Source organism: Leptodactylus fuscus, chromosome 2 (genome assembly GCF_031893055.1).
Source record: "Leptodactylus fuscus isolate aLepFus1 chromosome 2, aLepFus1.hap2, whole genome shotgun sequence".
NCBI classification, from domain to species: Eukaryota; Metazoa; Chordata; class Amphibia; order Anura; family Leptodactylidae; genus Leptodactylus; species Leptodactylus fuscus.
Window position 1 is genome coordinate 219,645,614 of NC_134266.1, and position 24,602 is coordinate 219,670,215.

General features: G+C 41.7%; 1 protein-coding gene across 1 annotated transcript; it reads right to left on the reverse strand.

Annotated features, from left to right (window-relative positions):
- Positions 1–910: 910 nt before the first annotated feature.
- On the reverse strand, positions 911–19,555 carry CDK2 (cyclin dependent kinase 2). Its single transcript, XM_075262858.1, has 7 exons — positions 19,357–19,555; positions 12,917–12,994; positions 12,717–12,837; positions 11,465–11,635; positions 11,271–11,372; positions 8,922–9,125; positions 911–1,124 (listed from the first exon to the last, which is right to left on the reverse strand). The coding sequence occupies exons 1-7, from the start codon at positions 19,470–19,472 to the stop codon at positions 1,023–1,025; spliced, it is 894 nt and encodes a 297-aa protein (XP_075118959.1). The 5' UTR covers positions 19,473–19,555; the 3' UTR covers positions 911–1,022.
- Positions 19,556–24,602: the final 5,047 nt, after the last annotated feature.

Here is a 24,602-nt window from a genome sequence, read left to right on the forward strand (position 1 = left end):
GCCGAACACTTCCCATTCACTTCAATGGGAGCGCTCGTAAACGCCGCTGTTACGAGCGCTCCCATTGAAGTGAATGGGAAGTGTTCGGCAGTCTGCCGTAATGCCGGCGTGTACGGCTCTCATACACGCCCGGCGTTACGTAGTCTGAATGCACCCTTAGTTCTGTGTTGAGGATTTCCATACAGACACTGAATGTGTGAAGTACATACCTTTTGAGAATACCAGATCCCTCAATTCTAGACTTACACAAGGACTTTCATTCCTTCTACAAACTGACATAGCAATGCAATAATGTGACAAGAAAACGAAGACAAAGGGTACATAAAATATTTTAATTAACTAACTTAACAAGCAAATACATACTAAAAACAAACCTACATTAAAACATAATATATAAAAATTGTTAAATCCATATCCAAGACGAGGTGCAGACTTCTGCTTTAAACAATCTTCTAAAATCTGTGTAACGAGATAACCTGGGGAGGAAAGTTCTGCATGTTCTTATTTCCATTCCATAAAGGCTGGAAAAGCTGGAATGTCCTTACTGCACAAAATGGCTGAAGATGACATTCTCCACTGCTAGGTCTTAGTTCACACTAAACCAATAGAATGTGAAAGCAACATCTGGCCCCTGAATCGGTTCTAAAGTTTTCTGGTGGTGACTTGCTTTATGATTCCAAAAGCTGAATTGGAGCCCATAAGAAGAATTCTATGAAGCCATCTGTGTAGAACGGAGACACCTTCAAGACCTGGTGGTGAATATATAAACAACTCCAATCTTCATAAACTTTAAAACGTAATATTTACCAAACTCTATACAACTCTCGCCTACACCAAGGGGGCAAAATGGGAATTAAAACCGGTTCACTATAAAAGCGGTTTTGTCTGGATGGCACAGTAAATACCATGCTAATAAATAAATGTATGATACAGATTATTATTGAAGCATAGAGTCCTGTTTTTACATTGGTCTGCTGGGCCATTACACATTCAGTAGACTTTTCTTTTCCCACAGGCCTAGATTAATTGAGATGTGGGGCTGGTCTGCTGACATCACGGAAGAAAGCGTGGGTTAGGGCAGCCTTTGCAGAAATCCTCTTGTTGGAATCGTACTGGAGCATTTGCTGGAAAGAATTAGGAGAGAATTATGTGGATTGTGAACATATAAACCAAACACAATATTGTAACCCTAAAGCTCAAGGGCATAAGTTCCATTTCTTCCTTGACTTGAGATTTTAATAAACATCTTTAAGCAATGCTACTTCTAGATGCACACATTTATTTTTATTTTTTTTTTAAAAGGAGTTTGGGGAGATTGGAATTGTGACCTGTCCTTAGGATAGGTCATCATCATCAGTATGGTGGGGGTCCAACTCCTGACACTCTTCCCAAGCTGAGGATGTGGGGCTCGGCGAGCTTACATCTACTTCACAGGCCTGTGATGTCCCACTCATGAATACCAAACACAGTTGCAATACAATGTACAGGGCAGCGTTTGGTAAGCTGTAAGGCCCCGTTCACATGGGGCAAGAGAAGGCGGATTTTGGCGCTGAATCCACATCTTAATCTGCCCCCTCACAATAGCGGTCTATGTAGACCGCTAGCTTACTTTTATCTATGAGCGGCATCATGCTGCTCACGGAAAAAAAAGAAGCGAGCTGCTCTTTCTTCAGGCGGATTCCACGGCTGATTCAGCCGTGGCGTCGGGCTCGCGGCAGCACGCTCCAGACTAGTTAGGAAAAATGGAAATGTTATACTCAGCCCTCCTGCAGTAGCCCTTCAATACTTCTTTGAAGTCCGATATCCACCATGTATCTGCGAACTTGCCCGGATGAAAAACTCCCTCGGTACGGAGTTGAATGATAAATGTAAGTATGAAGGAATCATACAGCAACGAAACCAGGATATGAAATCAATTCCTTTCTTTATTTCATGTTCGTAGAAAATATATCAAAAAATAAAACATGCAGTCTACAAGGAATAGAAAGCTTGCGTCAGACTGACGCGTTTCGGATATGTCTATCCTTTCTCAAAGTCTGATCATTACTGAGACACAAACCTCCATTTGTAGTTGCTCAAGTCAGCCCTTCACCTGATGTTGATCTAAATTGATGAAGCTTGCTTGTGTGCAAACCACAAATGGTGCGGCAATAACAATAAAAACACACATGGATACAAAGAGTGCACAAATACATACTAGACAAAACAACATAAAAACTTTTACTACATCAATGTTAAAAATACACATACTAATTTATTTGAGATTCATCTATCTATACGTATAAGTATTCATACTTCAAATATATTTAGATTAATAACATACAAAAACGATCCAAAAATTTTTTTATCTACTGAGCAAGATAACCATTTACAAGCTTCAAATAATTACCCGAAGTCCTTAGAAGCATATAATAATATACACCCCTATGAAATTGATGGATTTTGGTATAGAGAAATGTGCAATACCTAATTAGATCTTGCAGCATAAATATCCTGTCTCACTTGTTATTAACCAAAAGACATTCCAAGCAACGGACAAAAAAAGAAGAAGAGAATATCCCCTATGCTTTTATGAACACATAGCCAAGTTTTTATAATAAAAACACACATTTTATGGAACAGAATCACATATATCCATTCATCGCTGTTTCTTGAATCACTGTATGGGTTATTGCCCTCAACAAAGATGGAACCCCAGTCATCATGTGTCCAATTGCGCATGCTCTTAATGCTCAAGGGATTCAACTTCCTGCCCCTAACAAATATGGGGCTCCGTCGGTTCTTAACATTACTGCGCATACTCCAAAAGCCTTCACAAGTTAACGAATCATTGGCCCGGAGCATATATGCCGTTGTGACACTAAAAGGTAAGTAAAACATACTGGAATCAATGTTAAGTATGCAGATATATGTATTGGAAACAAATTTTAAATATATCAACACAAACTACACTCAGTCATTGAGAGATCGTAACCTATGTCAGACCCTCCATGTATATAAGTGTTGGCTGCACATGTAGTTTAACAATTATGCATATTCTAAATAAGTACATATGCTTTTAACAATGAGGACCTGAAACTAGAAGGTTTAAATTCCACTATAACAATCAAAAACCCACAATTTTACCCAGTAAAATCTAGAGTTCCCGCTATAGATGCATTTCAAACTGCGGTAGAGAATGATATCGTAGAGTTATATGAAAAATATAGCCGTGAACCTTCTGTTGATAATTTGAGTAAAGATGAAAGGAATATGTTAAAAGAACTAAAAGAGAATAAGAATCTAATAATAAAATCAGCAGATAAAGGTGGGAGTGTAGTGGTTTTGGATAAAGAAGATTATGTGGATTCTGTTAATTCCATCTTGAGTGATACAGAAACTTACAGATTATTGAAGGATGACCCTACTAATGTATTCTCAAAAAAATTGGATGATATTCTGATTGAGGGTTTGAATCAGGGATTTGTTTCTGAAAAAGAATATAAGTATCTTAAGGTACAACATCCAGTTGTCCCTGTTTTTTATGGACTGCCGAAGGTGCATAAAGGGGTTGTTCCCCCTCCACTGAGACCCATCATTTCAGGGGTTAATTCATTAAATGAAAGATTATGTATTTGGGTAGATCAACTTTTGCAACCCATGGTAGTTAATACACCAAGCTATCTCAAAGATACTAAAGAAGTGTTAAAAACCTTTGATGGGTTTCAGTGGAGGGGGGACTTCTCCTGGGTTAGTTGCGACGTAACTGCCCTTTACTCTTCAATTCCCCATGATGTGGCATTGAATGCCTTGGCTTATTTCCTGTACACCTATTCTGATTTTAGCCCCGACTTTAATGAGTATGTCATCACGGTAGTGCAGTACTTGCTAAGTCACAACTTTTTCATGTTTCTAGATAATTACTACCTACAAGTCAAAGGAGCTCCAATGGGGGCGTGTTTCTCCCCATCTTTAGCCAATATCACCATGGCATGGTGGGAGGAAAAACATGTATATAGCATCGCAAACCCATTTAGAGAGAGAATTTATTGGTATGGTCGATATACAGATGACTGTCTCCTCGTATGGATAGGAGATGTCATCGATGTCCAAAAGTTTATTGACTATATCAATGATAATGAATACAACTTGAAATTTACATTTAACATTGGTAACAGTAGCATAAACTTTTTGGACATCACCCTGAGAGGAGACAGTAATGCAGGTAAAGTCCTTAGTGAAAATTATAGAAAACCACAAGCCGGAAACACGTTATTGCATGCAAATAGCATGCATTCGAAACATACTAAAAAATCTCTGCCATTAGGTGAATATTTGAGAATAAAAAGGAATTGCACAGCTGAGAGGGCATACAAAAGAGAAGCGGCAGTGGTAACACAAAGGTTGAAACAACGGAATTACCCAAAGTGGACTATAGAAAGAGCAAAGAAAATAGTGGACAGTACCGATAGGGACAAACTACTCTATGAGGAGAGAAAGAACAAACTGGATGAGAATAAAGGAGTTTATTTTACCACCAGATATAGTTTGGAGTATGACAGGATTGTTAACATAATAAAAAACAACTTACCGATCTTGTATCAGGACCCCATATTGAAAAATGTAATTAAACAAGGATGCAATTTTGCTCCATCGCGGGGTGTAACCATAGGCAATCACATTTCACCCAGTTTGATTAGAAGAGACAATAAAACTGCAACTGTAACTTGGGGTCCTTTAGTGGGATTTCATAAATGTGGATCAAACAGATGTGGAGTTTGTAAATGGGCTAACAAGTCTAACCATTTTCTTAATATGGAGCAGACCCAAAGATTTAGCATTAAATCTTTCATTAACTGTATGAGTAGCCATGTAGTTTATATGATTACTTGTGAACGATGTGGCCTATGTTACATAGGTAGTACTGTAAGGATGTTAAAAGTCCGTATTTCCGAACATATCCAGGACATTACGAGTGTGAGCAATTTCAGAAGTACAGGTGTCTCCCAGCATTTTAAAATCAAACATGCTGGGGACATCACAGGTTTCAGCTTTAAAGGTATAGAAGAAGTTAAAAAAACCTCTTAGAGGAGGGAATTGGGAACACCAATTAAGAATTAGAGAGGTGTACTGGATTTGGAAAGTGGGTACCCGATTCCCTAAAGGTCTCAATCAAAGAAATGATGTATCTTACATCTACCAACTATAGATATGTAATACGGGCTTCATTCATGTTTATAGGTGAAAGATTAGCTCTTTTGATGGTTCTGGGTAATATTAGTACTGTTTATATCTATAAAAATCGTACAGCCCATTTGTAAACAAATTACATCTGGTTCTCCATGTATAGATGGGTGTCAGTATTCCATGTTTTGGGTAACTTAACAGCATAAGTGTAGCTTGCACATTATTGACCAACATAAAAAGTTATGATGGGGTTTTTTTTCAACACATATTATGGCATTTTTTATGGCAATAAAGAGTCAATTAAAAGCATATGTACTTATTTAGAATATGCATAATTGTTAAACTACATGTGCAGCCAACACTTATATACATGGAGGGTCTGACATAGGTTACGATCTCTCAATGACTGAGTGTAGTTTGTGTTGATATATTTAAAATTTGTTTCCAATACATATATCTGCATACTTAACATTGATTCCAGTATGTTTTACTTACCTTTTAGTGTCACAACGGCATATATGCTCCGGGCCAATGATTCGTTAACTTGTGAAGGCTTTTGGAGTATGCGCAGTAATGTTAAGAACCGACGGAGCCCCATATTTGTTAGGGGCAGGAAGTTGAATCCCTTGAGAATTAAGAGCATGCGCAATTGGACACATGATGACTGGGGTTCCATCTTTGTTGAGGGCAATAACCCATACAGTGAATCAAGAAACAGCGATGAATGGATATATGTGATTCTGTTCCATAAAATGTGTGTTTTTATTATAAAAACTTGGCTATGTGTTCATAAAAGCATAGGGGATATTCTCTTCTTCTTTTTTTGTCCGTTGCTTGGAATGTCTTTTGGTTAATAACAAGTGAGACAGGATATTTATGCTGCAAGATCTAATTAGGTATTGCACATTTCTCTATACCAAAATCCATCAATTTCATAGGGGTGTATATTATTATATGCTTCTAAGGACTTCGGGTAATTATTTGAAGCTTGTAAATGGTTATCTTGCTCAGTAGATAAAAAAATTTTTGGATCGTTTTTGTATGTTATTAATCTAAATATATTTGAAGTATGAATACTTATACGTATAGATAGATGAATCTCAAATAAATTAGTATGTGTATTTTTAACATTGATGTAGTAAAAGTTTTTATGTTGTTTTGTCTAGTATGTATTTGTGCACTCTTTGTATCCATGTGTGTTTTTATTGTTATTGCCGCACCATTTGTGGTTTGCACACAAGCAAGCTTCATCAATTTAGATCAACATCAGGTGAAGGGCTGACTTGAGCAACTACAAATGGAGGTTTGTGTCTCAGTAATGATCAGACTTTGAGAAAGGATAGACATATCCGAAACGCGTCAGTCTGACGCAAGCTTTCTATTCCTTGTAGACTGCATGTTTTATTTTTTGATATATTTTCTACGAACATGAAATAAAGAAAGGAATTGATTTCATATCCTGGTTTCGTTGCTGGATGATTCCTTCATACTTACCTTTTTCGCTCCAGACTAGGTCCATTCATTTGAGCCTACTCCGGAGCGGGAAGCCGCGACAGTCGTATTTTGGCCCTATTCTGACATGGCTTCCCGCGTCAGAATCAGGACCAAAATCCGCCATTCCGCGCCCCGTGTGAACAGGGCCTCAAGACTGCAATGCTCAACAAGGGTTGCCAGGCATCAGACTCCACCAATCACATACTGAGGACCTATCCTACAGTTAGGATCATCAAGATCAGCCCCAAAATACACCTATAAAACACTAACGATGAATGTCAAAGTACAAAGAAATTATAAAAAGTCTTGGTGAGACTATTGTGTGACAATTGACAGCACACAGCTTTTATAGATCCATGTCACAAGCCAGTTTACATAAACACCAATTCATGCCATACAAGGTACAATGCACAAATTTCCCGAGTCACGTGTGGCAGTCTCAAGGTTTAACTTCACAAATTTAATACTGACTGACTCTTCTATTTATATAGCGCAAGACTGCATTTCTATGGGATGTGACCATTTTCTGTAGTAGTCAAGATGCTATAACTGGATGCCTCGTTCTACCTTTCATATGCTACTTAGGCGAGGTCAGCCAGCAAGCAGAGAGCCAGTGTCAGAGATCAGAATCACACCCCTTCCTACTCCTACCCGACAGTACAGAGACTAAATAGCATATTAGGCACCAAAATTAACAGCACTTCTTGCTCGAGCATGGTGGGAGCTAAAGAAAAAAGTTACAGCAGGAAGACAACGCTTCTATGCAACATAGACTCTGGGGCATAAAGTTATTTTTTAATCCCCCTCCTTCACCAAACCACTTTACTACTAAAGGGCTTGATGACCTGTCCAATACATGTTGTGAGAAGATGACAGACAGGGTGTTGAGTCCTTGGCTCATTACTGGGACAGAAAACGGCTGCAGATTCTGCATTCTAGTGCAGATCCAGGGAGTGAAAGGAGGCGTCTGGGTCTGTCCTGCATCCCTGAGTCCGGTGAGACAAAGTTGTGCTTGTTTTGTTTGTATGGCTGGGAGTAAGCTACACGTATAGTTAGGTTAGCATTTCTGTTTAGTTAGTTGCTCAGACAAGCAGGATTTTATTTGGTTATTGCCTGTAGTTAACGCTGGGTTCACACCTGCGTTTGGGGTCTCCGTTCTATGGTTTCCGTCTTCTGCATGGCAGAAGACGGAAACCATAGACCGGGTCCGGCCGTGAGCAGCAGTGAGTGTTTTAGGCTCTCCGCCGCGAAACCGGATTTTTTTTATCCGGACACAGAGTACTGCATGTCCGACTCTGTGTCCGGATTATAAAACCCGGTTTCGCGGCGGAGAGCGCAAAACGCTCACCGCCGCTCACAGCCGGACATCTCTCTCACCCATTCAAATGAATGGGTGAGAGAGACTCCTGCAGGTTTCCGTCTCCTGCCTGTGTTTTAGGCAGGAAACGGAAACCTAAGTACGGAGTGACGGGGCGCAGATGTGAACGAGCCCTTAGGCTGTATTTTGGTCTGCTTATTTTGTGGCTGAAGTCAAGGTTTATTTATTCTCCTGTTTTTTTTTCTAAATAAACCGGTTTACTGCAAATTTTGGATCCCTGCCTTTGACTATTTGAGTCTGTACCACTGCTGCTACTGAGCTACCATCCCCACAATGTGCATTACATTGTTACTGAATTGTAACAGGCATTCTATTCTAACATGCAGGGAACTGATGGGAGTCAGTTTTACTGACAAAGAACTAAAATGCAGCGGGTGCCATTTACCAGGGCATCTTAAGGGTTAAACAACCAGGATCGGTATTCTCAACATCCTGGGTGTTGCAGCTGGAGCTTGGCTGTGAGCTATAACTGGGCTCCCATGGTGATCGCATCACTATCGCATACATGTGCGTGGAGATGCGGTAACTACCTGCATTCCTGTATGTACATGTATGTGAAATTGTATTATGCGTGTTTAATTTTCTGCAGGTACCTGGGTATTATTGTTTGAGATCTGTCTGACTTTTGCTGTCAAAGAGGTTGTACCTCTTCTCCCTGAAGTTACCACTACTGATTAAACCCCATGCCCCCTTTCCCAGATGGAGCAGCTAGCAGCACACAAGCTGTTGCTCCATTCATTCTCTTCAGTAACCATAAAAACAGCAGCTATATCACGGCACTGCTGGTGACTTAATGTCCCAAATGATAGGTTTACCTTAAATCGAACAACAAAACAATTGAAAAGAAAGTCAGAACTTGAACACTGACAGTTTAGACACTTACAGCCAAAAGATCTCTACCATCATCATCAAGTGGCGGTACCACCTTGCTAAAGTCTTGCCGAGCCCACTTGGGAAATGTGGACTTGTAGTCTGGCATAGAAGTAACACCAGGCCACGTAATTTCATCAGGAGTTCCCAGTGTTCGGAATATACGGAACAGTTGATCGATCTCAGAGTCCCCCGGGAACAGAGCTCTCCGTGTTATCTAAGATTAAGAGAAAAAAAAATAAATTAAAAATTATCACCACCTTTTGCCAAACTTAGCTTTCTAAATATTATATAACTGAGGATGGAAGTCCTATGCCTATCCATCTCTTTCCTTCCATCTATTCCTCCCATTATTAACTAATCATGAATAACTTTTTATTACACACTTTGCAGATATTTTTTTACAGATATGGGAATTCCAGCTCTACATATAAAGCTATACATGATAGTAATTACAGGTTTGGTCAGTTTAACTTTTTACATTCAATTCTATACAATTGATCTGGATTGACTGAATTGGGGGGAAAAAAAAAAAAAAAAAAAGTTACCAACTATGGCTTCAAAATAAAATGATTTTTAACTATATTTTACGGATAGCACACTGACCCATTCTTTTCTATGGGCCTGTACACACCACCGTGATTTTCACGGCCGCATCAGATAGGACATGTCCTATTCCTGTCCTATTTTGCGGCCCATGCTTCTGTGGCTCCTATTCAGTTAATGAAAGGAGCTGTGGAAGCACAAGCGGCGCATGGGGACATCCCTGTGTCCTCCATGTACAGTCCGTGCATTCAATTCACGGCAGGCCGATATGCAGCACGGCCATCTGCAACCAGCCATAAGTCAGAGGATGAACTCACCTGACCTGATGGCAGGACCTCTTTAAAAGGTTAAATGCATAAATGGCGGCTCGTAGGGGGCTATAGGCTGTATAAAGCAGAAGGCTGTGCTCTGACTGATGTATATAATTGCCTGTAATTAGGAGGATATCTGCTTTACATGTATTCATACAGGTGTTTGTGTGAATTAGGTTTTTCAAATAAATGCTCAAGCATATAAATGTTCTGTATGTTACAGGTTCTATAACACTGCAGCCAAGTACTTCTATTAGCACATTCTGTGCTGCCATGTGATTTTTAGGCATTTTTATATATATTAATTTTTCTTTTGAACAATATTGTGCCCTGTGGATGCATCCCCAGTATGCACTGTATGTGTCGTCACTCAGACTCTGTACACACAGGTTTGCTCTGTGAAATGAGAGCTTACACGTATATAGGAAGATCACAAAGAATCAAACTGGTTATTCCATTGACGTTTTATTGTCAGACACTGTCTAGTAAAACTACAAGCCAATCACATGTTATTTCAATAGATTTCCAAGTTTAAGGACCTCTGCATCATAGCATCACGCCTCAAGGTACATTCTTTTATCAGCAGAGCCCAGTATGAAAGGTTATTCACAATTATTAATGCCATCCCAGCCCTTAGGGAGAGGAAGCCAGGGTTCATGACTCTCGTCTAACAGCCACACTGAAGTCACACCATGAGAAACACACAAAAGCCTTTTTTTCTGCACCAAGATCCACATCTCAGATGACTGAACTCGTTTTTTTTACCCTCAACACCAATTTTTAGCATTTGTTCCTGAGTAAAGCACTTCAAACACTGCATTACATACCTTGTCACACAGCCAAAGATGCTGACATCATACCGGGGAGAAGAACCAATTTGTCACATGAGGCAGTCATGGTATAGTAGGACTACATACTAAAACCATGTGTAAAACATATAATTGCAGTGTCTATAGCCTAGTTTTCTCTTTAATTTGTAAAAATAAATAAATACAGCATCCGCCTAGTTGTACAACCTTTGTTCGCATGTGCTGCAGGATGCTGTTTGTCTATGGAAGCGTTTCCTGTATAGGAGACCTGAATGAAAAACAATGGAGCACATTTACCACATCTCTATAGCAGAAAGGTGGTGCAAATGTTATTCAACTGTCTCAGCTGCTTTCCAAAAAGAGGACACTGCAAGTGCATGCTGTCAGCAGGGCCACTAAGAATATGATGCCCTGAGAGCCACACCAGCCACGCGCTGCCGCTGATTTCAGTTAAGCCCATGGACGCCAGAAGATATACCAGATTATGATGTGTTCTGTTTATGGTACATACATTACACCAAGTATCTTTTTGTACACCACGTTGACCGATTTGGCCATTCATGTTTTAAGTAGCATCCATTTAACAAATGTAAATATAAGATGTTACATTAATTTTCATTTTTTGCATGGCCTGTAAAATAGAACTACTATCAGCATGTAACACATGACACAATTTATATGCTAACTTAGACATACCATTTCTGCAAAGATGCAGCCGAGGCTCCATATATCCACAGCTGTAGAGTAGTACTTACAGCCCAGAAGAATTTCTGGAGCTCTGTACCACAATGTGACCACCTTGCGGAGAAAATAAAATCACATCAAACAGGCTTCAATATACAAAATATAGCTATGTGCTGAAGTAAAGAACATTGATAGGTTCTGCTCACCTCATGTGTATAGGTTCTGACTGGTACACCAAATGCTCGAGCCAGGCCAAAGTCTGCAAGCTTGATCGCCCCATCAGAGTTAATAAGTAAATTTTGTGGTTTTAAGTCACGGTGCAATACGCGATGTGAGTGGCAGAAGGCCAAACCTTGCAAAAGTTGGAACATGTAACTCTGAAAATGTACAAGGAACAGATTCAGCTCTAGTTCAAAACTTAAGGAAATGAAATCTACTACCAAGTGTTTTTGCCACATTGTATGTAAATACCATGTTTATTGAGCTAAAGGGGGTTAATCTGCTTCTTTAAAGGTAAATCATCAATATTATTTTGTTGTGGGTGTAACTCTCAGGACATCTGCCAGACTAGCTGAATGAAGAAGTGGCAGTTACCAGGCACAGCTCCATACTTTAACTTGTGGATGTACCTGGTATTGCAGGAAAGTCCCATTCCCTTTACTAAGTCAAGGCTGTAATAAAGATGCATCCCCAAACCAAGCCTCTGCTAAAAGTATGGCGTTCTGCTTTGCAAACAACGATGGGGAAATGGAAATCCTATTCCTCAATGCCCCACTGATTTTAAATCTTGACACATAGGAAAGATCCTGGTGAAGACTTGTTACCATTGCTGACATCGATTGGCAGATTAGCTTATGGTCAAGAGGAGCAACAGGATCATGTAAAGCCTCATTCACATCTGCGTCGGTAATCCGTTCGGGGAAGTCCGCATGGGGACCCCACCCCACCCCGAACAGACTACCAAATGCATTTGCAAGCGGTGTGCAGTGAAAGCACATGGATCCCAATAGACAATAATGGGGACCGTGTGCTTGCCTTGAGATCTCTGAAGGGAACATTCAGACAGTAAAGTACTTCACAATCTATTTTCCTGTCTGCACGATTCGTGCGGACAGCACGTGCGGACTACTGAACGCATTTGCAAGCGGTGTGCAGTGAAAGCACACGGACCCCATAGACTATAATACCCCATTATAGTCTGTGACATCCGTGTGCTTCCACTGCACACCGCTTGCAAATGCGTTCAGTAGTCCATTTGGGGGGTGCCCATAGGGACTTCCCGAACAGATTACCAAACACAGATGTGAACCAAGGGTAAGAGTCAGAACAGGAGAAACTGGGAGCGGGAGGGGGGGGGGATAAGTGAGGGAAGTATTCCTTATATTGTTACTCTCAGGTATTTCTAACCTTCTGGAAAACCCATTGAACCTTAGATTTCTTGGCAATAGTTGAACTCACTTTAACAAGAGCCAATGGGATCCCTGTAATATTGGCACCGTCCATATATTTCTTTAGATCCTGGTTAAGAAACTCAAAGACCAGATATAGCTTGTTCTCTGTGTGAATGACATCCAGAAGCCTAAATGAGAATAGACATGTATGAATAAAGGTAAGACATCTATAAATATACAGAAGCAATACTTTGGAGGTCGACTGACTTGACTATGTTGGGATGGTTCAATTCCTTGAGCAGTGAGATTTCTCTGATGGCTGTGCTCGGTACTCCTTCTGTTTCCCTAGGAAAGAAAAATATCACAAATGAACCTTTTGTTCTCAGTACAGCTTCTTCCAAGTTATTCTGCACCTAAAGTCAGAAGACACCCATCTGATTCAATTACCATACGAGGTGCCCTGGCTGAGTGGTATGGCGTATGATCAAGCAAGTCGCAAATTCTTTTCTCCCAGATTCATATAGGATCCAACAGAAAAAAAAAAAAAAAAACCACAAAAAAACCCCAAAACTGTATTTTCCTTTGCCTCTGATTTCATATGTAGGATTACACAGAAGGGCCACAATGCCGACTATGGATTCCATATTATGGCTGCTCGGAACAAAGAACGTGTGGAAATGTCTATAAGCGATCTCTGAGAGCACATTCACACAACAGAGTTTCACTTGTGAAACTTGGTCTGTACATTGGTTGGCATCACATAACTATATGGGTAGGGGTCCCTCTGCCAGCATAATGTGCAGCCGGCGAAATCCGGGCAATACACGGACTGAGTTTCGCAGATGAAACGGCCGTGTGAATTGCCTTAGGCTTCCCTTAGGATTTAGGTACAGAATCTATGTCTAAATCCTCATCATTAGTAAAGATTAAGCACCCAGAGAACACGCATGGGGTATTCTAGAAATGCTCCAATAAACACCACCTGAGCAGATTTTGATCCATGTGAAAAAGAGAGGGAAGAAAGGAAGAGTCATCTACGAAAAGAAGGAGAATTCTTATTTTTGCTGACCAGCATTAAAAAAAAAAAAAAAAAAAATGATAAAGATTAGCCTTAATGAATGAATATGGCACCAATCCTCTGACATCAGAAATCCTATTCTAGGACTTATATTCTAAGGAAGGGTTATCAGTATGAGAATGGTGGGGATATAACTGCAGGTACCCTCACTGATCAGCTTATTGAGGGAGCCTCTGTACAAAGGTGATCACTGTGACTCCATCATAAACCAGGCACAGCGCTGTACATATCATGGCAGGATTTCCTGGTATTGCAGCTCAATTCCAATTACTTGAATAGGACTAAGCTTCAGAAGAACCACATGACAGAGACATAATTCATGTGTCACGTGGGGGTAAGACTGAGTGATCGGGGGCATTAACCCTTCTGGTGCCTCATCAAAGCTGACCGAGGCGCCATTTTCTCGGTGACACATGGGCGCTGCCATTTTGCTGGCGTTCGCCAGCGCCAAGAGCAAGCTCTGGGGCCAGGATTGGGATTGCGTTGTCATGACAGTGGGGAGCCTTGTGAAGGCTCTCCAGCCTGTCATTCAATGGATTCTATTGCAGGCTACTATATGTATGTCAGAAGATGATGACACTTCAGGAAAAAAAAATTTTGGTACAGTTTTGGATTTTTATTAAAGGGGTTGGCCACTTTCAGACCAATATTGGGAAACAAATGTTATTGTTTGTACAATAAAAAGTTGTACAATTTTCCAATATTCTTTCTGTATCAATTCCTCACGGTTTTCTAGATCTCTGCTCGCTGTCATTCATTCTGTTACTTTGAGGATAGAACTCTGACCATGGTCATGTGATTTACAGTCCATGGTCATGTGATGAGCACACAGGTGCACAGCTGATTACCAGGCAGCTGTCTGATTATTGTGCTGCGATTATAACAAGCGGCACCTGTGTGCTCATCACATGACCATGGTCAGAGTTTTATCCTCGAAGTAACAGAATGAATGACAGCGAGCAGAGATCTAGAAAACCGTGAGGAATTGATACAGAAAGTATATTGGAAAATTGCACATCTTTTTATTATACAAACCATAAACTGTATCTCAATATTGGTCTGAAAGTGGACAACCCCTTTAAGGGGTTAAAATGTAAACAAAGCCATATAAATTTGGTATCCCCAGAATTGTACCGAAACATAGAATACAGATGTCGTCATTTTCACTGCACAGTGAACACCGTAAAAACAAAGCCCATAAGAAAGTCGCACAAAAGCACTCTTTCTTCAAATCCAACCCATTCTGAATTTTTTCAGCTTTCCAGTATATTGTGCAGAATAATTAATGGTGCCATCATGAAGAACAATTTGTCCCGCAAACATTAAGTCCTCATAATGGCTCTGAAAAAAAAAAAAAAAAAAAAGTGGAGTTTGGAAGGAGGAGAGTCAAAAACTAAAATAAAAAAATGCCCACGGAGGGAAGGGGTTAAAACTCATCTGCTATTACTGTTCAAGCTTCCCCAAATTCCACTGTAATATTCCGATATCCTTCTCCTCGACCACTTTACAGAGTTTAGCATGATCTGCAAATAATGAAAATCTATGCTGTACAACAGAGCTGAAGTAAATGGGATATGACTGGCCAGTGGAATAAAACGGGCATATCAGATGTACTGAGAGGGGTTATATACATAACATAGGCTATTATTATTATAGATGGGTGGAAATCCGTTTCTTGGTATCCCTGCAGATCAGCTGGGAGCGGCAGTGCTTGTTCCAGCTCTACAACCTCTATACAGGTTTGGTTAATATCTTCAGCAGCAGCTATTCTGAGTATTATGGAGTTATCCCCATGTGCTACTAAGAGTATAGCAGGGAGACCTCCAATATCCATAGATGTACAGATTTTTTTTTTTTTTTTTTAATTGCATGGTGTAAACTGAATGTGAAATATCCAGACTGCCATGTGAACAGTAACAGATGGTGAAGGGCGAATGCCCTCAGGGAAAATCCTCCTATCGCATTTCTCCACCCGCAGGTACATTTCACATTACATTAGAAAGCACCAGCAAAGGAGCCATTAACAATACATGAAGAAATTAGCATGCCTTGTAATGGGGAGAGCACTAGCTGACAGGCACACAAAAGGATTGCACCACTGAAGTTATAGGAAACCAGGACAAAGAAGCTGCAGAGCTCTCCGGCAGCCGGATACTACCACACAGACATTAACTGATCAATACTGCACATAAGGAACCATGTATATAGCAGAGGTTTTATTACAGCAGTGCTCGCTATTGGAACATTATACATACAGAACACACGCACATTTACTGCAATGGAAATACTGGAAAGAGTCGGAAAACTATTTAACCCCTTCCCACAGCAACCATTTTTACATTTTTATTTTTAAGAAGCAACACGCCCTTTCTTCAGGCGGATTCCGCAGCCAGGTCAGCCACGGACGTCCGCCTGAAGGCACTCCCTCCCGACTATCCCCATTCGTTTGCGCCTAATCCGGAGTGGAGTGCCGCAACTGGATGCCGATGCACTGCATAGTTTGGCATATTGACACCGTTTATTTTTGTAGGATCCAACACTAGAGAGGAGAGAGAGTGTATTCAAAAGGACTTAGACACACTGGAACAATGGGCTGAGGCGAACAAAATGGTATTTAACAGGGACAAATGCAAAGTTCTACATCTGGGTAACAGAAATGTAAAAAACATATATAGTATGGGAGGAATAGAACTAAGTGATAGCATAGGGGAAAAGGACTTGGGCATAATAGTAGATCACAAATTCAACATGAGCCAACAGTGCGGTGCTGCTGCAAAAAAGGCTAATAAAATTCTGGGATGTATTAAGACAAGCATTGAATCTAGATCAAGAGCGGTCATTATTCCGCTGTACTCTTCCCTGGTCAGACCACACCTGGAATACTGTGTACAGTTCTGGGCGCCTCAATTCAAGAAAGACATCGATATATTGGAGCAAGTCCAGAGAAGAGCAACCAAAATGGTGGAAGGTCTGCAAACCATGTCCTATGAGGAGCGGCTAAAAGAACTGGGATTGTTTAGTTTGCAGAAGAGAAGGCTGAGGGGAGATTTAATAGCAGTCTACAAATATCTGAAAGGTAGTCACAGTGCAGAGGGATCTACCCTATTCTCATTAGCACAAGGAAGTACAAGAAGCAATGGGATGAAACTAAAGGGAAAGAGATACAGATTAGACATTAGGAAAAACTTTCTGACAGTGAGGGTAGTGAGAGAGTGGAATAGGCTGCCACGGGAGGTGGTGGGCGATCCATCAATGGAAATCTTCAAGCGGAATCTGGATAAACATATAGCTGGGATGATTTAGGAAAACCTGCACTCGCAGGGGGTTGGACCCGATGGCCCTTCAGGTCCCTTCCAACTCTACCATAAGATAAGATAAGATAAGGGGGAGAGGGTGGCTTTTTTTTTTTTTTTTTTTTAAACAATTGGAGATGTTAATAATCGGGGACCTAATGGCCTAAATAATTTACTGCCATAGTAACGCATCTCAATATATTGTAAAATCCATCGACTTCGATTACAGTCAGATCCTGGCTGTCCTGGTAACTGATCGCTGATCAGGATGGCGATCTTTATAACCAACACACTTCAGAGGCTTTGGTGTTTGACAGAGGCATCCAAAAGAGAGGAATGGAAAACAGCTGTGTAACACCTTAGAGACCCAGCAGCTAAGACATCTGCAGTCCCTAAATAGGTGCCACGCTTAGTCCATTCCCAATAGCCCCCATACTATTATAGCAGACATTGGGGTTAAATAAGGCGGCTGTTCAGGAGCTTAGCCACAGCGTTTAGACTTTATTATACAGTGTAGTCACTGACGGCAGAAATAACTTTTCAGATGCCTTGTTCAAAAGCTGCACATGGGATGGGGGGGGCACCGTTCTGGGGAGGATCGCCCTCTGTCAGATCAAGATCCAGAGATGGCGATCCATTACCATGGCAAGTGGCCGTCTGTAATAGAAGCATACGGATTTTACAAGATTTTGCAATGCATTAGTATTACAGAATAGAATATAGGTAAAATGTAATTTAAGTTATCAAAGCCTGTAACAAAGTTCCACAAACAAGGTTTTTCTCTACATCCACACCATTTAAAAAAATTTTTCCAGCTTCCCAGAAAATGATATTATAAAAGGTACCAGAACAAAGTATAATTCAACCAGCAAAAAGTAAGTCCTCATATGGGGTTAAATGGAGTCCGCCAGCATGAACATTAGTTGTAAACTATACACTACGGCAAGCTCTGCTCATGCCGGAGCGTACACGCCGGCACTCCCCATTCACTTCAATGGGACTGCACGGAGTGAAAGAAGCAGCCCATTCATTTCTATGGGGAGCGCTCGTATCCCCGCTCCCATAGAAATGAATGGAGCTGCTTTAGACGCCGCTTATTCTGAACGTGTTTTATGTTCAGAATAAGCTAGCGTTTACTCAGTGTGAATTCACCCTTAGGGTGCATTCACACTAAGTATACGCTGAGCTGATTCTGAACGTAAAACACGTTCAGAATCAGTGCGTAAAAAGAAGATCCCATTCATTTCAATGGGAGCCGGCATAAAAGCGCTCCCCATTGAAATGAATGGGCTGCTTTTTTCCCTATTGGTTTCAATGTGATACGTGCGTATAGGGAAAAAAGCAGCCAATTTATTTCAATGGGGAGCGCTTTTATGCCGGCTCCCATTGAAATGAATGGGATCTGCTTTTTATGCGCTGATTCTGAACGTGTTTTACGTTCAGAATCAGCTCAGCGTATACTTAGTATGAATGTACCCTTACTCACCTCTCAAGGGCCTGATGCGGCTCCCTGTCGTCTTTGGCACTTCTGAATGACATTAGGGATTGGCTTTGTGACACAGACACAAGCGTCATGACACTGCGTCACCCATAGGCCGCAGCGGTCCCTGAAGTCAGTCAGAAGCACCGAAGACAACATGGAGTTGTACCAGAGAGGTGAGTAACACTTTTTTGTGTTTGATCCTCTCCCTCGGGCCACCACATATTATACACTGGGGTCAGAATAGACTCCAGAGTATATTAGCAGTTTCGGTTTGGCCATGTTTGGTTTGAATACAGCTACTGAATACGCCCAACACCCATTTAATCACGATTTAGGTCACACACCCGGCCGGGCCTCCCACCATCACAAGTAATGATAGTGAATTTGGTGCCATTATAACTCACAAGACTGCGGCTCCATTACATCACAGGACACGTTCACCTCCGCCACAATGTCAGTATAATATCAGTAGATGATAAAGTCCAGCACGCACGTTACTTTACACCGCTTTCCACTTTAAATCAACAGACCCCCATTATAGCCGGTGGGGTCTATTGGGATTCATGTCACCGCTGTTATCCATTTACTGTTGGGCCAGACCATGAGAGCGGCCACTGATGTGGACTGAGTGTTACCCGACAGCCCCACTACACTCACTCTTATTACCTGTGATAAGCCCACAAGGAGGCAGCCATATCCCCAGCCCCTGTGATAGATGACCTGTGTCTAATCCTCCTCATGTGTATTACTAGTGCAGGTGGCAGCAGTAATACGAGGCCACATCCTCCTCCAGCATGCTGCTACCTGTAGTTCTCCTGCACAGGACACTAATACACAAGGGCCCCGCACTCACGTGTCCAGGCGGATCTTCTTCAGCGCCACCACCTCCCCGGTCTCCCGGTTCCTTGCCTTGTACACGACCCCATACGTGCCCTCCCCGATCTTCTCCACCTTCTGGAAGTTATCCATGGTAGCTCAGGCACAGAACTGGACAGCAGGTGCCGGGCCTGACTACTAAACGGGGGAACCTCGGCTGAATTCGGTAACGGGTCTCTTCCGGAATCCCTACAAAGCAGACCCCCGAAAACTTCCCGCCACCATCAAGCCACGCCCCGGCAACTTGCGATTGGTGTAGCAGGAAACGCTTCGGTGACGTCATGCGCGAAATAGCGCCATCTCTGGTCCACAGCGCGTCCTCATCCCGCCAACGTGTGAGAAGTTTCTTCTGTTTACAGACGCTGCAGTGACAGAGGAGGAGGGAGAGAGAGGAGTAGATCAGTATATATACAGTACACATATACAGTACACATATACAGTATATATAGCGGCTCTGCCTGCTCACTGCAATGACAGAGGAGGCGGGAGAGAGGAGTAGATCAGTATATATACAGTATATATACAACTAGCTGGTACCCGCGACTTCGTCTGCGGTGATTGTAGAAGTGGCTATATACAGGTGTGGGTAAGGTTTTCGTACTGTGTATAAGGTATGGGATATGAAATGTAACTTTGTATCTTGTTGTTGCTAAATTCAGAGAATACGTGAGACTTTGGGCTAGTTCACACGTGGGCAAAGGGGAGTTTTTTGACAGCGGATTTCGCTTCAAAATCAGCCCCTTTACAATGGAGCCCTATGTGAACAGCTAGCTTTTTTTTTCCGCTAGCTTTTTTTTCCACTAGCTTTTTTTTTCTGCTAGTTATTTTTCAGCTAGCAGAAAAAAGAAGCGACATGACCTTTCTTCAGGCGTTTTCCGCCTGAAGAAAGCAATAGAAGTGAATGGGAGGTAAAAACAGCACAGGTTTTTTTCAGCGCGGTTTTTTGCAAAAAACCGCTAGCTGTTTTTTGCAAAAAACCGCGCGGAAAAACCGCTAGCGTTTTTTTTTAGCCCATTTACTTCTATGGGAGGGGAAAACAGCCTGGCTTTTTTTGGAAGCGGTTTTTTAAAAAAAAAAAGCTCCAAAAAAAGCCTGGCAATGTCAAAAAAAAGCTTCCTAATTAGGAAGTGGTTTTTTTCAGGACCAAAATAAGCCAGGAGGTTTTTACGTGTGAACTAGCCCGTTGGATGTAATTTGTATTAGAGCTGCTATATATACGGTGTTGTGAGAAACTTTACATAGTGACTTTGGGACAGAGGTATTTGAAGTTAACCCTTTCCCGCCGATGGCATTTTTTGATTTTCGTTTTTGACTCCCCTCCTTCTAAACCCCATAACTTTTTTATTTCTCCGCTCCCAGAGCCATATGAGGTCTTAATTTTTCCTGGGACAAATTTTTCTTCATGATGCCACCATTATTTATTCTATATAATGTACTGGGAAGCAGGGAAAAAATTCAGAATGGGGTGGATTTGAAGAAAAAATGCATTTCTGCGACTTTCTTACGGGCTTTGGTTTTATGGCGTTCACTGTGCAACCAAAATGACATGTCCCCTGTATTCTGTGTTTGGTTACGATTCCGGGGATACCAAATTTATATGGTTTTATTTACATTTTGACCCCTTAAAAAAAATCCAAAACTGTGTTAAAAAAATATTTTTTTAAAAGTCGCCATATTCCGACAGCCGTAACTTTTTTAAACGTGTGTGTACGGGGATGTATAGGGCGTCTTTTTTTGCGGGACCAGGTGTACTTTGTAGTTCTACCATTTTCGGGAAATGTTATTGCTTTGATCACTTTTTATTCAATTTTTTATCAGAATCAAAACAGTGAAAAAATGGTGGTTTGGCACTTTTGACCATTTTTCCCGCTACGGCGTTTACCGAACAGGAAAAATATTTGTATAGCTTTGTAGAGCGGGCGATTTCGGATGCGGGGATACTTAACATGTATGTGTTTGACAGTTTTGAACTACTTTTATATGTGTTCTAGGGAAAGGGGGGTGATTTGAATTTTTAATCCTTTTTATTATTTTTTTTTAGATTTTTTAAACTTTTTTTAAACTTTTTTTTTTGCATTTATTAGACCGCCTAGGGGTATTGACATGGCTGGGGGGTGTCGCGGATTGTCAGAGCGGTGGGTATCGGCAAACATGGCTGCTCCGGAGCGTTATAGAGAGCCTCCTGGAGTATCGTTAAGGTGAGGGGCAAAGTGGTAAAGTATCTGTATATGTGATTGTGTGGGGTTAGGGGCGAGGCTGGAGAGGGCAACATGAATTTTGTGGCTTGCTATGGTCCAAAGTGTGTGAGATTGCAGAGATGGTGGTGTGAGTTTGGGTTTTGTGGGGGTCCTGGCACAAACGTATGTGCGCTATTGTGACAAAAAGTAGCCTATTGTGCAATCGGGTGTATTAACTATGTTTGTGGAAAATTTCAGCCAAATCGGTGGAGCGGTTTTTCCGTGATTGAGGAACAAACATCCAAACACACAAACTCACAAACTTTCACATTTATAATATTAATAGGATACACATACACAGTGTATATAGCGGCTCTGCCTGCTCACTGCAGTGACAGAGGAGGCGGGAGAGTAGATCAGTATATATACAGTACACATATACAGTATACATATACAGTATATATAGCAGCTCTGCCTGCTCACTCATCAGGGCATGTTCACATGGAACAGATCGCCACACTGCGGTGCAGCAATGCAGGTCGAAATTCTGCAGCGTTTTATCCGCACACTGCGGTAACACTGGGCAGGCTTTGTGGTGTCAGACATTGTTCACACATATAAAAAACTAGCAGTGTTCTGATCTGTGTCAGAGTCTCTCTGTCTTAGAATCTGTCAAAGATCGACAGAGAAAAGTCCTGCATGAAATTTCTTTGATGGTATCTGTATAAAATGGTGGAAAACCAACGGGCCATGGTTATAGTTGCTGAAGGTAACCGCTGTTTTAGCCGATGAGTTTTCTGTTGTTCTGGACGCTAAGGCCCCGTGGCGTGAACGCATTGCGATTCTTTTTGCAGCGCTTTTAAGGGAAAGGTCGCAGAGTTTTCCTCTGCAGACTTTCTCTTAACATTATATATATAGGAAAGCCGCTGGCGTTTCCATAGATATAATTGACATGCTGCGATTTGCAAAGCTGCAATAGCTTTGCAAAACACAGTGTGTTCGCGCTGCAATTTCTTCCGCAAAATGGGTATGGGATTCGCATGAATCCCATCCCCTTTGCTTGCACTGTAAAGCGCCATGATTTTTCCCACAGCGGCAAATCGCAGCGTTTACATCCCTTGGGGCCCCGGCCTAATGGAAGGTCCAGTGCAAGTGTGAACCTAGCCTCACATGGCTGCGTTAAAATCATTCTATGTAGGGCCAGGGGGTAAACCGTGCATCTGCTTTGGGCCCTATGGTAGTAGGGGCCCCCACTGCCAACCCAGATGGAGCTGGAGAATCCTGCATTTTGGTACTACCCCAGGTAGCAATTCCATCATTGTACCTTTTTGCATACTGCTTTCTGTTGTGTTGGAATATTATTACAACACATGGGGCCTCCCTTTTAATTTTTTCCAAGGACCACATTATGTATAAAACCTATCCTGGTTGCAGGTCAGGTTCTATTTTTCAACCACACCATTTTTTAGGGTAATTTACTGATCATTTATTAAACATTAATATCATTTACTTTAAGGGCTAGTTCACACGTAGGCAAAGGGGCGGATTTTGACAGCGGATTTCGCTTCAAAATCCGCCCCTTTACAATGGTGGTCTATGTAGACCACCGGGCTTTTTTTTCCGCTAGCAGCGGGCTGCCGCTAGCGGAGAAAAGAAACGACATGCCCTTTCTTCAGGCGGAAGAGCCCGCGCGGCTTCCGCCCCCGGCAGCTCCCTCCTATGTCGGCTCATTCATTGGAGCCGACAGCGAAGGGGAAAGCCGCGACCGCGATGGTCGCGGCAGGCGGGTTTTGACAAGAGAGAGACGCGGCGAGACGCATCTCTCTCAGTGTCAAAACCCGCGCTGGTAGTTCACGTGTGAACTGACCTTAATTATTTCCATCTCTATATCTCCATTCCTAAGGCTAGGTTCACACTATCATTGGTCCGCTTAGGGACCTGAAAGATGGAAGGCCTATACGCTTAAAAAGTGGTTTCCCATGGACCCCATAAGCTATAATGGGATAAGCCCGGCATGAAGGATCTCGCCTTACCAAGCCACTTGGCACACGTGCAATCGCCTTGGGTTCATTCACACACAGTATTTTGGCACGGATTCTGATGTGGAATCCGCACCAGAATTTGTGCGGAAAAACAGCCTCCCATTGACTTCTATAAATAATAATAATACATTTTATTTATATAGTGCCAACATATTCCGCAGCGCTGTACAATTTGTAGGGTTCAAGTACAGACAAAAAAAAAATACATTACAAAGAAATAGTCACTTCACACAATGGGACTGAGGGCCCTGCTCGCAAGAGCTTACAATCTATGAGGTAGAGGGGGTGACACAAGAGGTAGCAGGGGCGTCATTGCTTATACAGAGGTCAGACACTTTTGTAATAGAGGTGACTGTCATTACATAAACATAAAACTGTATGAGCCGTCACCAGTCATGTCCTTTAACATGTGGATGGAGCTTGGACATATAGAGTTAGCCTGAAATGGCATCATATCATGTGGGGTAATGTGGGAGCGGGGACAGAGGAGGGTTAGATTTTGGGGATTCTAATTATAGTACGGAAGGGTTTACGTTAGACATTGTGATAGGCTTGTCTGAGAAGATGCGTCTTTAGTTTGCGCTTGAAGCTGTAGAAATTGGGAGTTAATCTGATTGTCCGGGATAGAGCATTCCAGAGAAATGGTGCAACTCGAGAGAAGTCTTGTATACGAGCGTGGGAGATTCTTATAATAGAGGACTTATATAGGTTCCATTTTCCGCGTGGAACTTATTGAAGTCAATGGGAGGCTTTATTTCCACGCGGATTCCAAGTCAGAATTTGCGCCAAAATACTCCGTGTGAATGGACCCTTACCTTCCACTCACATCCCATGAGTGTCTGAGTTCATAGGATAATATGAAACAAGCTTTATAAATTTTATATATTTAACCTGAGTGGGTCGGTGCTAGCAGCTAACATATACAAAAATACATCTCAGTGAATGTCAAACATATACAGGTAAATGCCCAATACAATACAGAAAATAAAATGGGAATAAAAGAG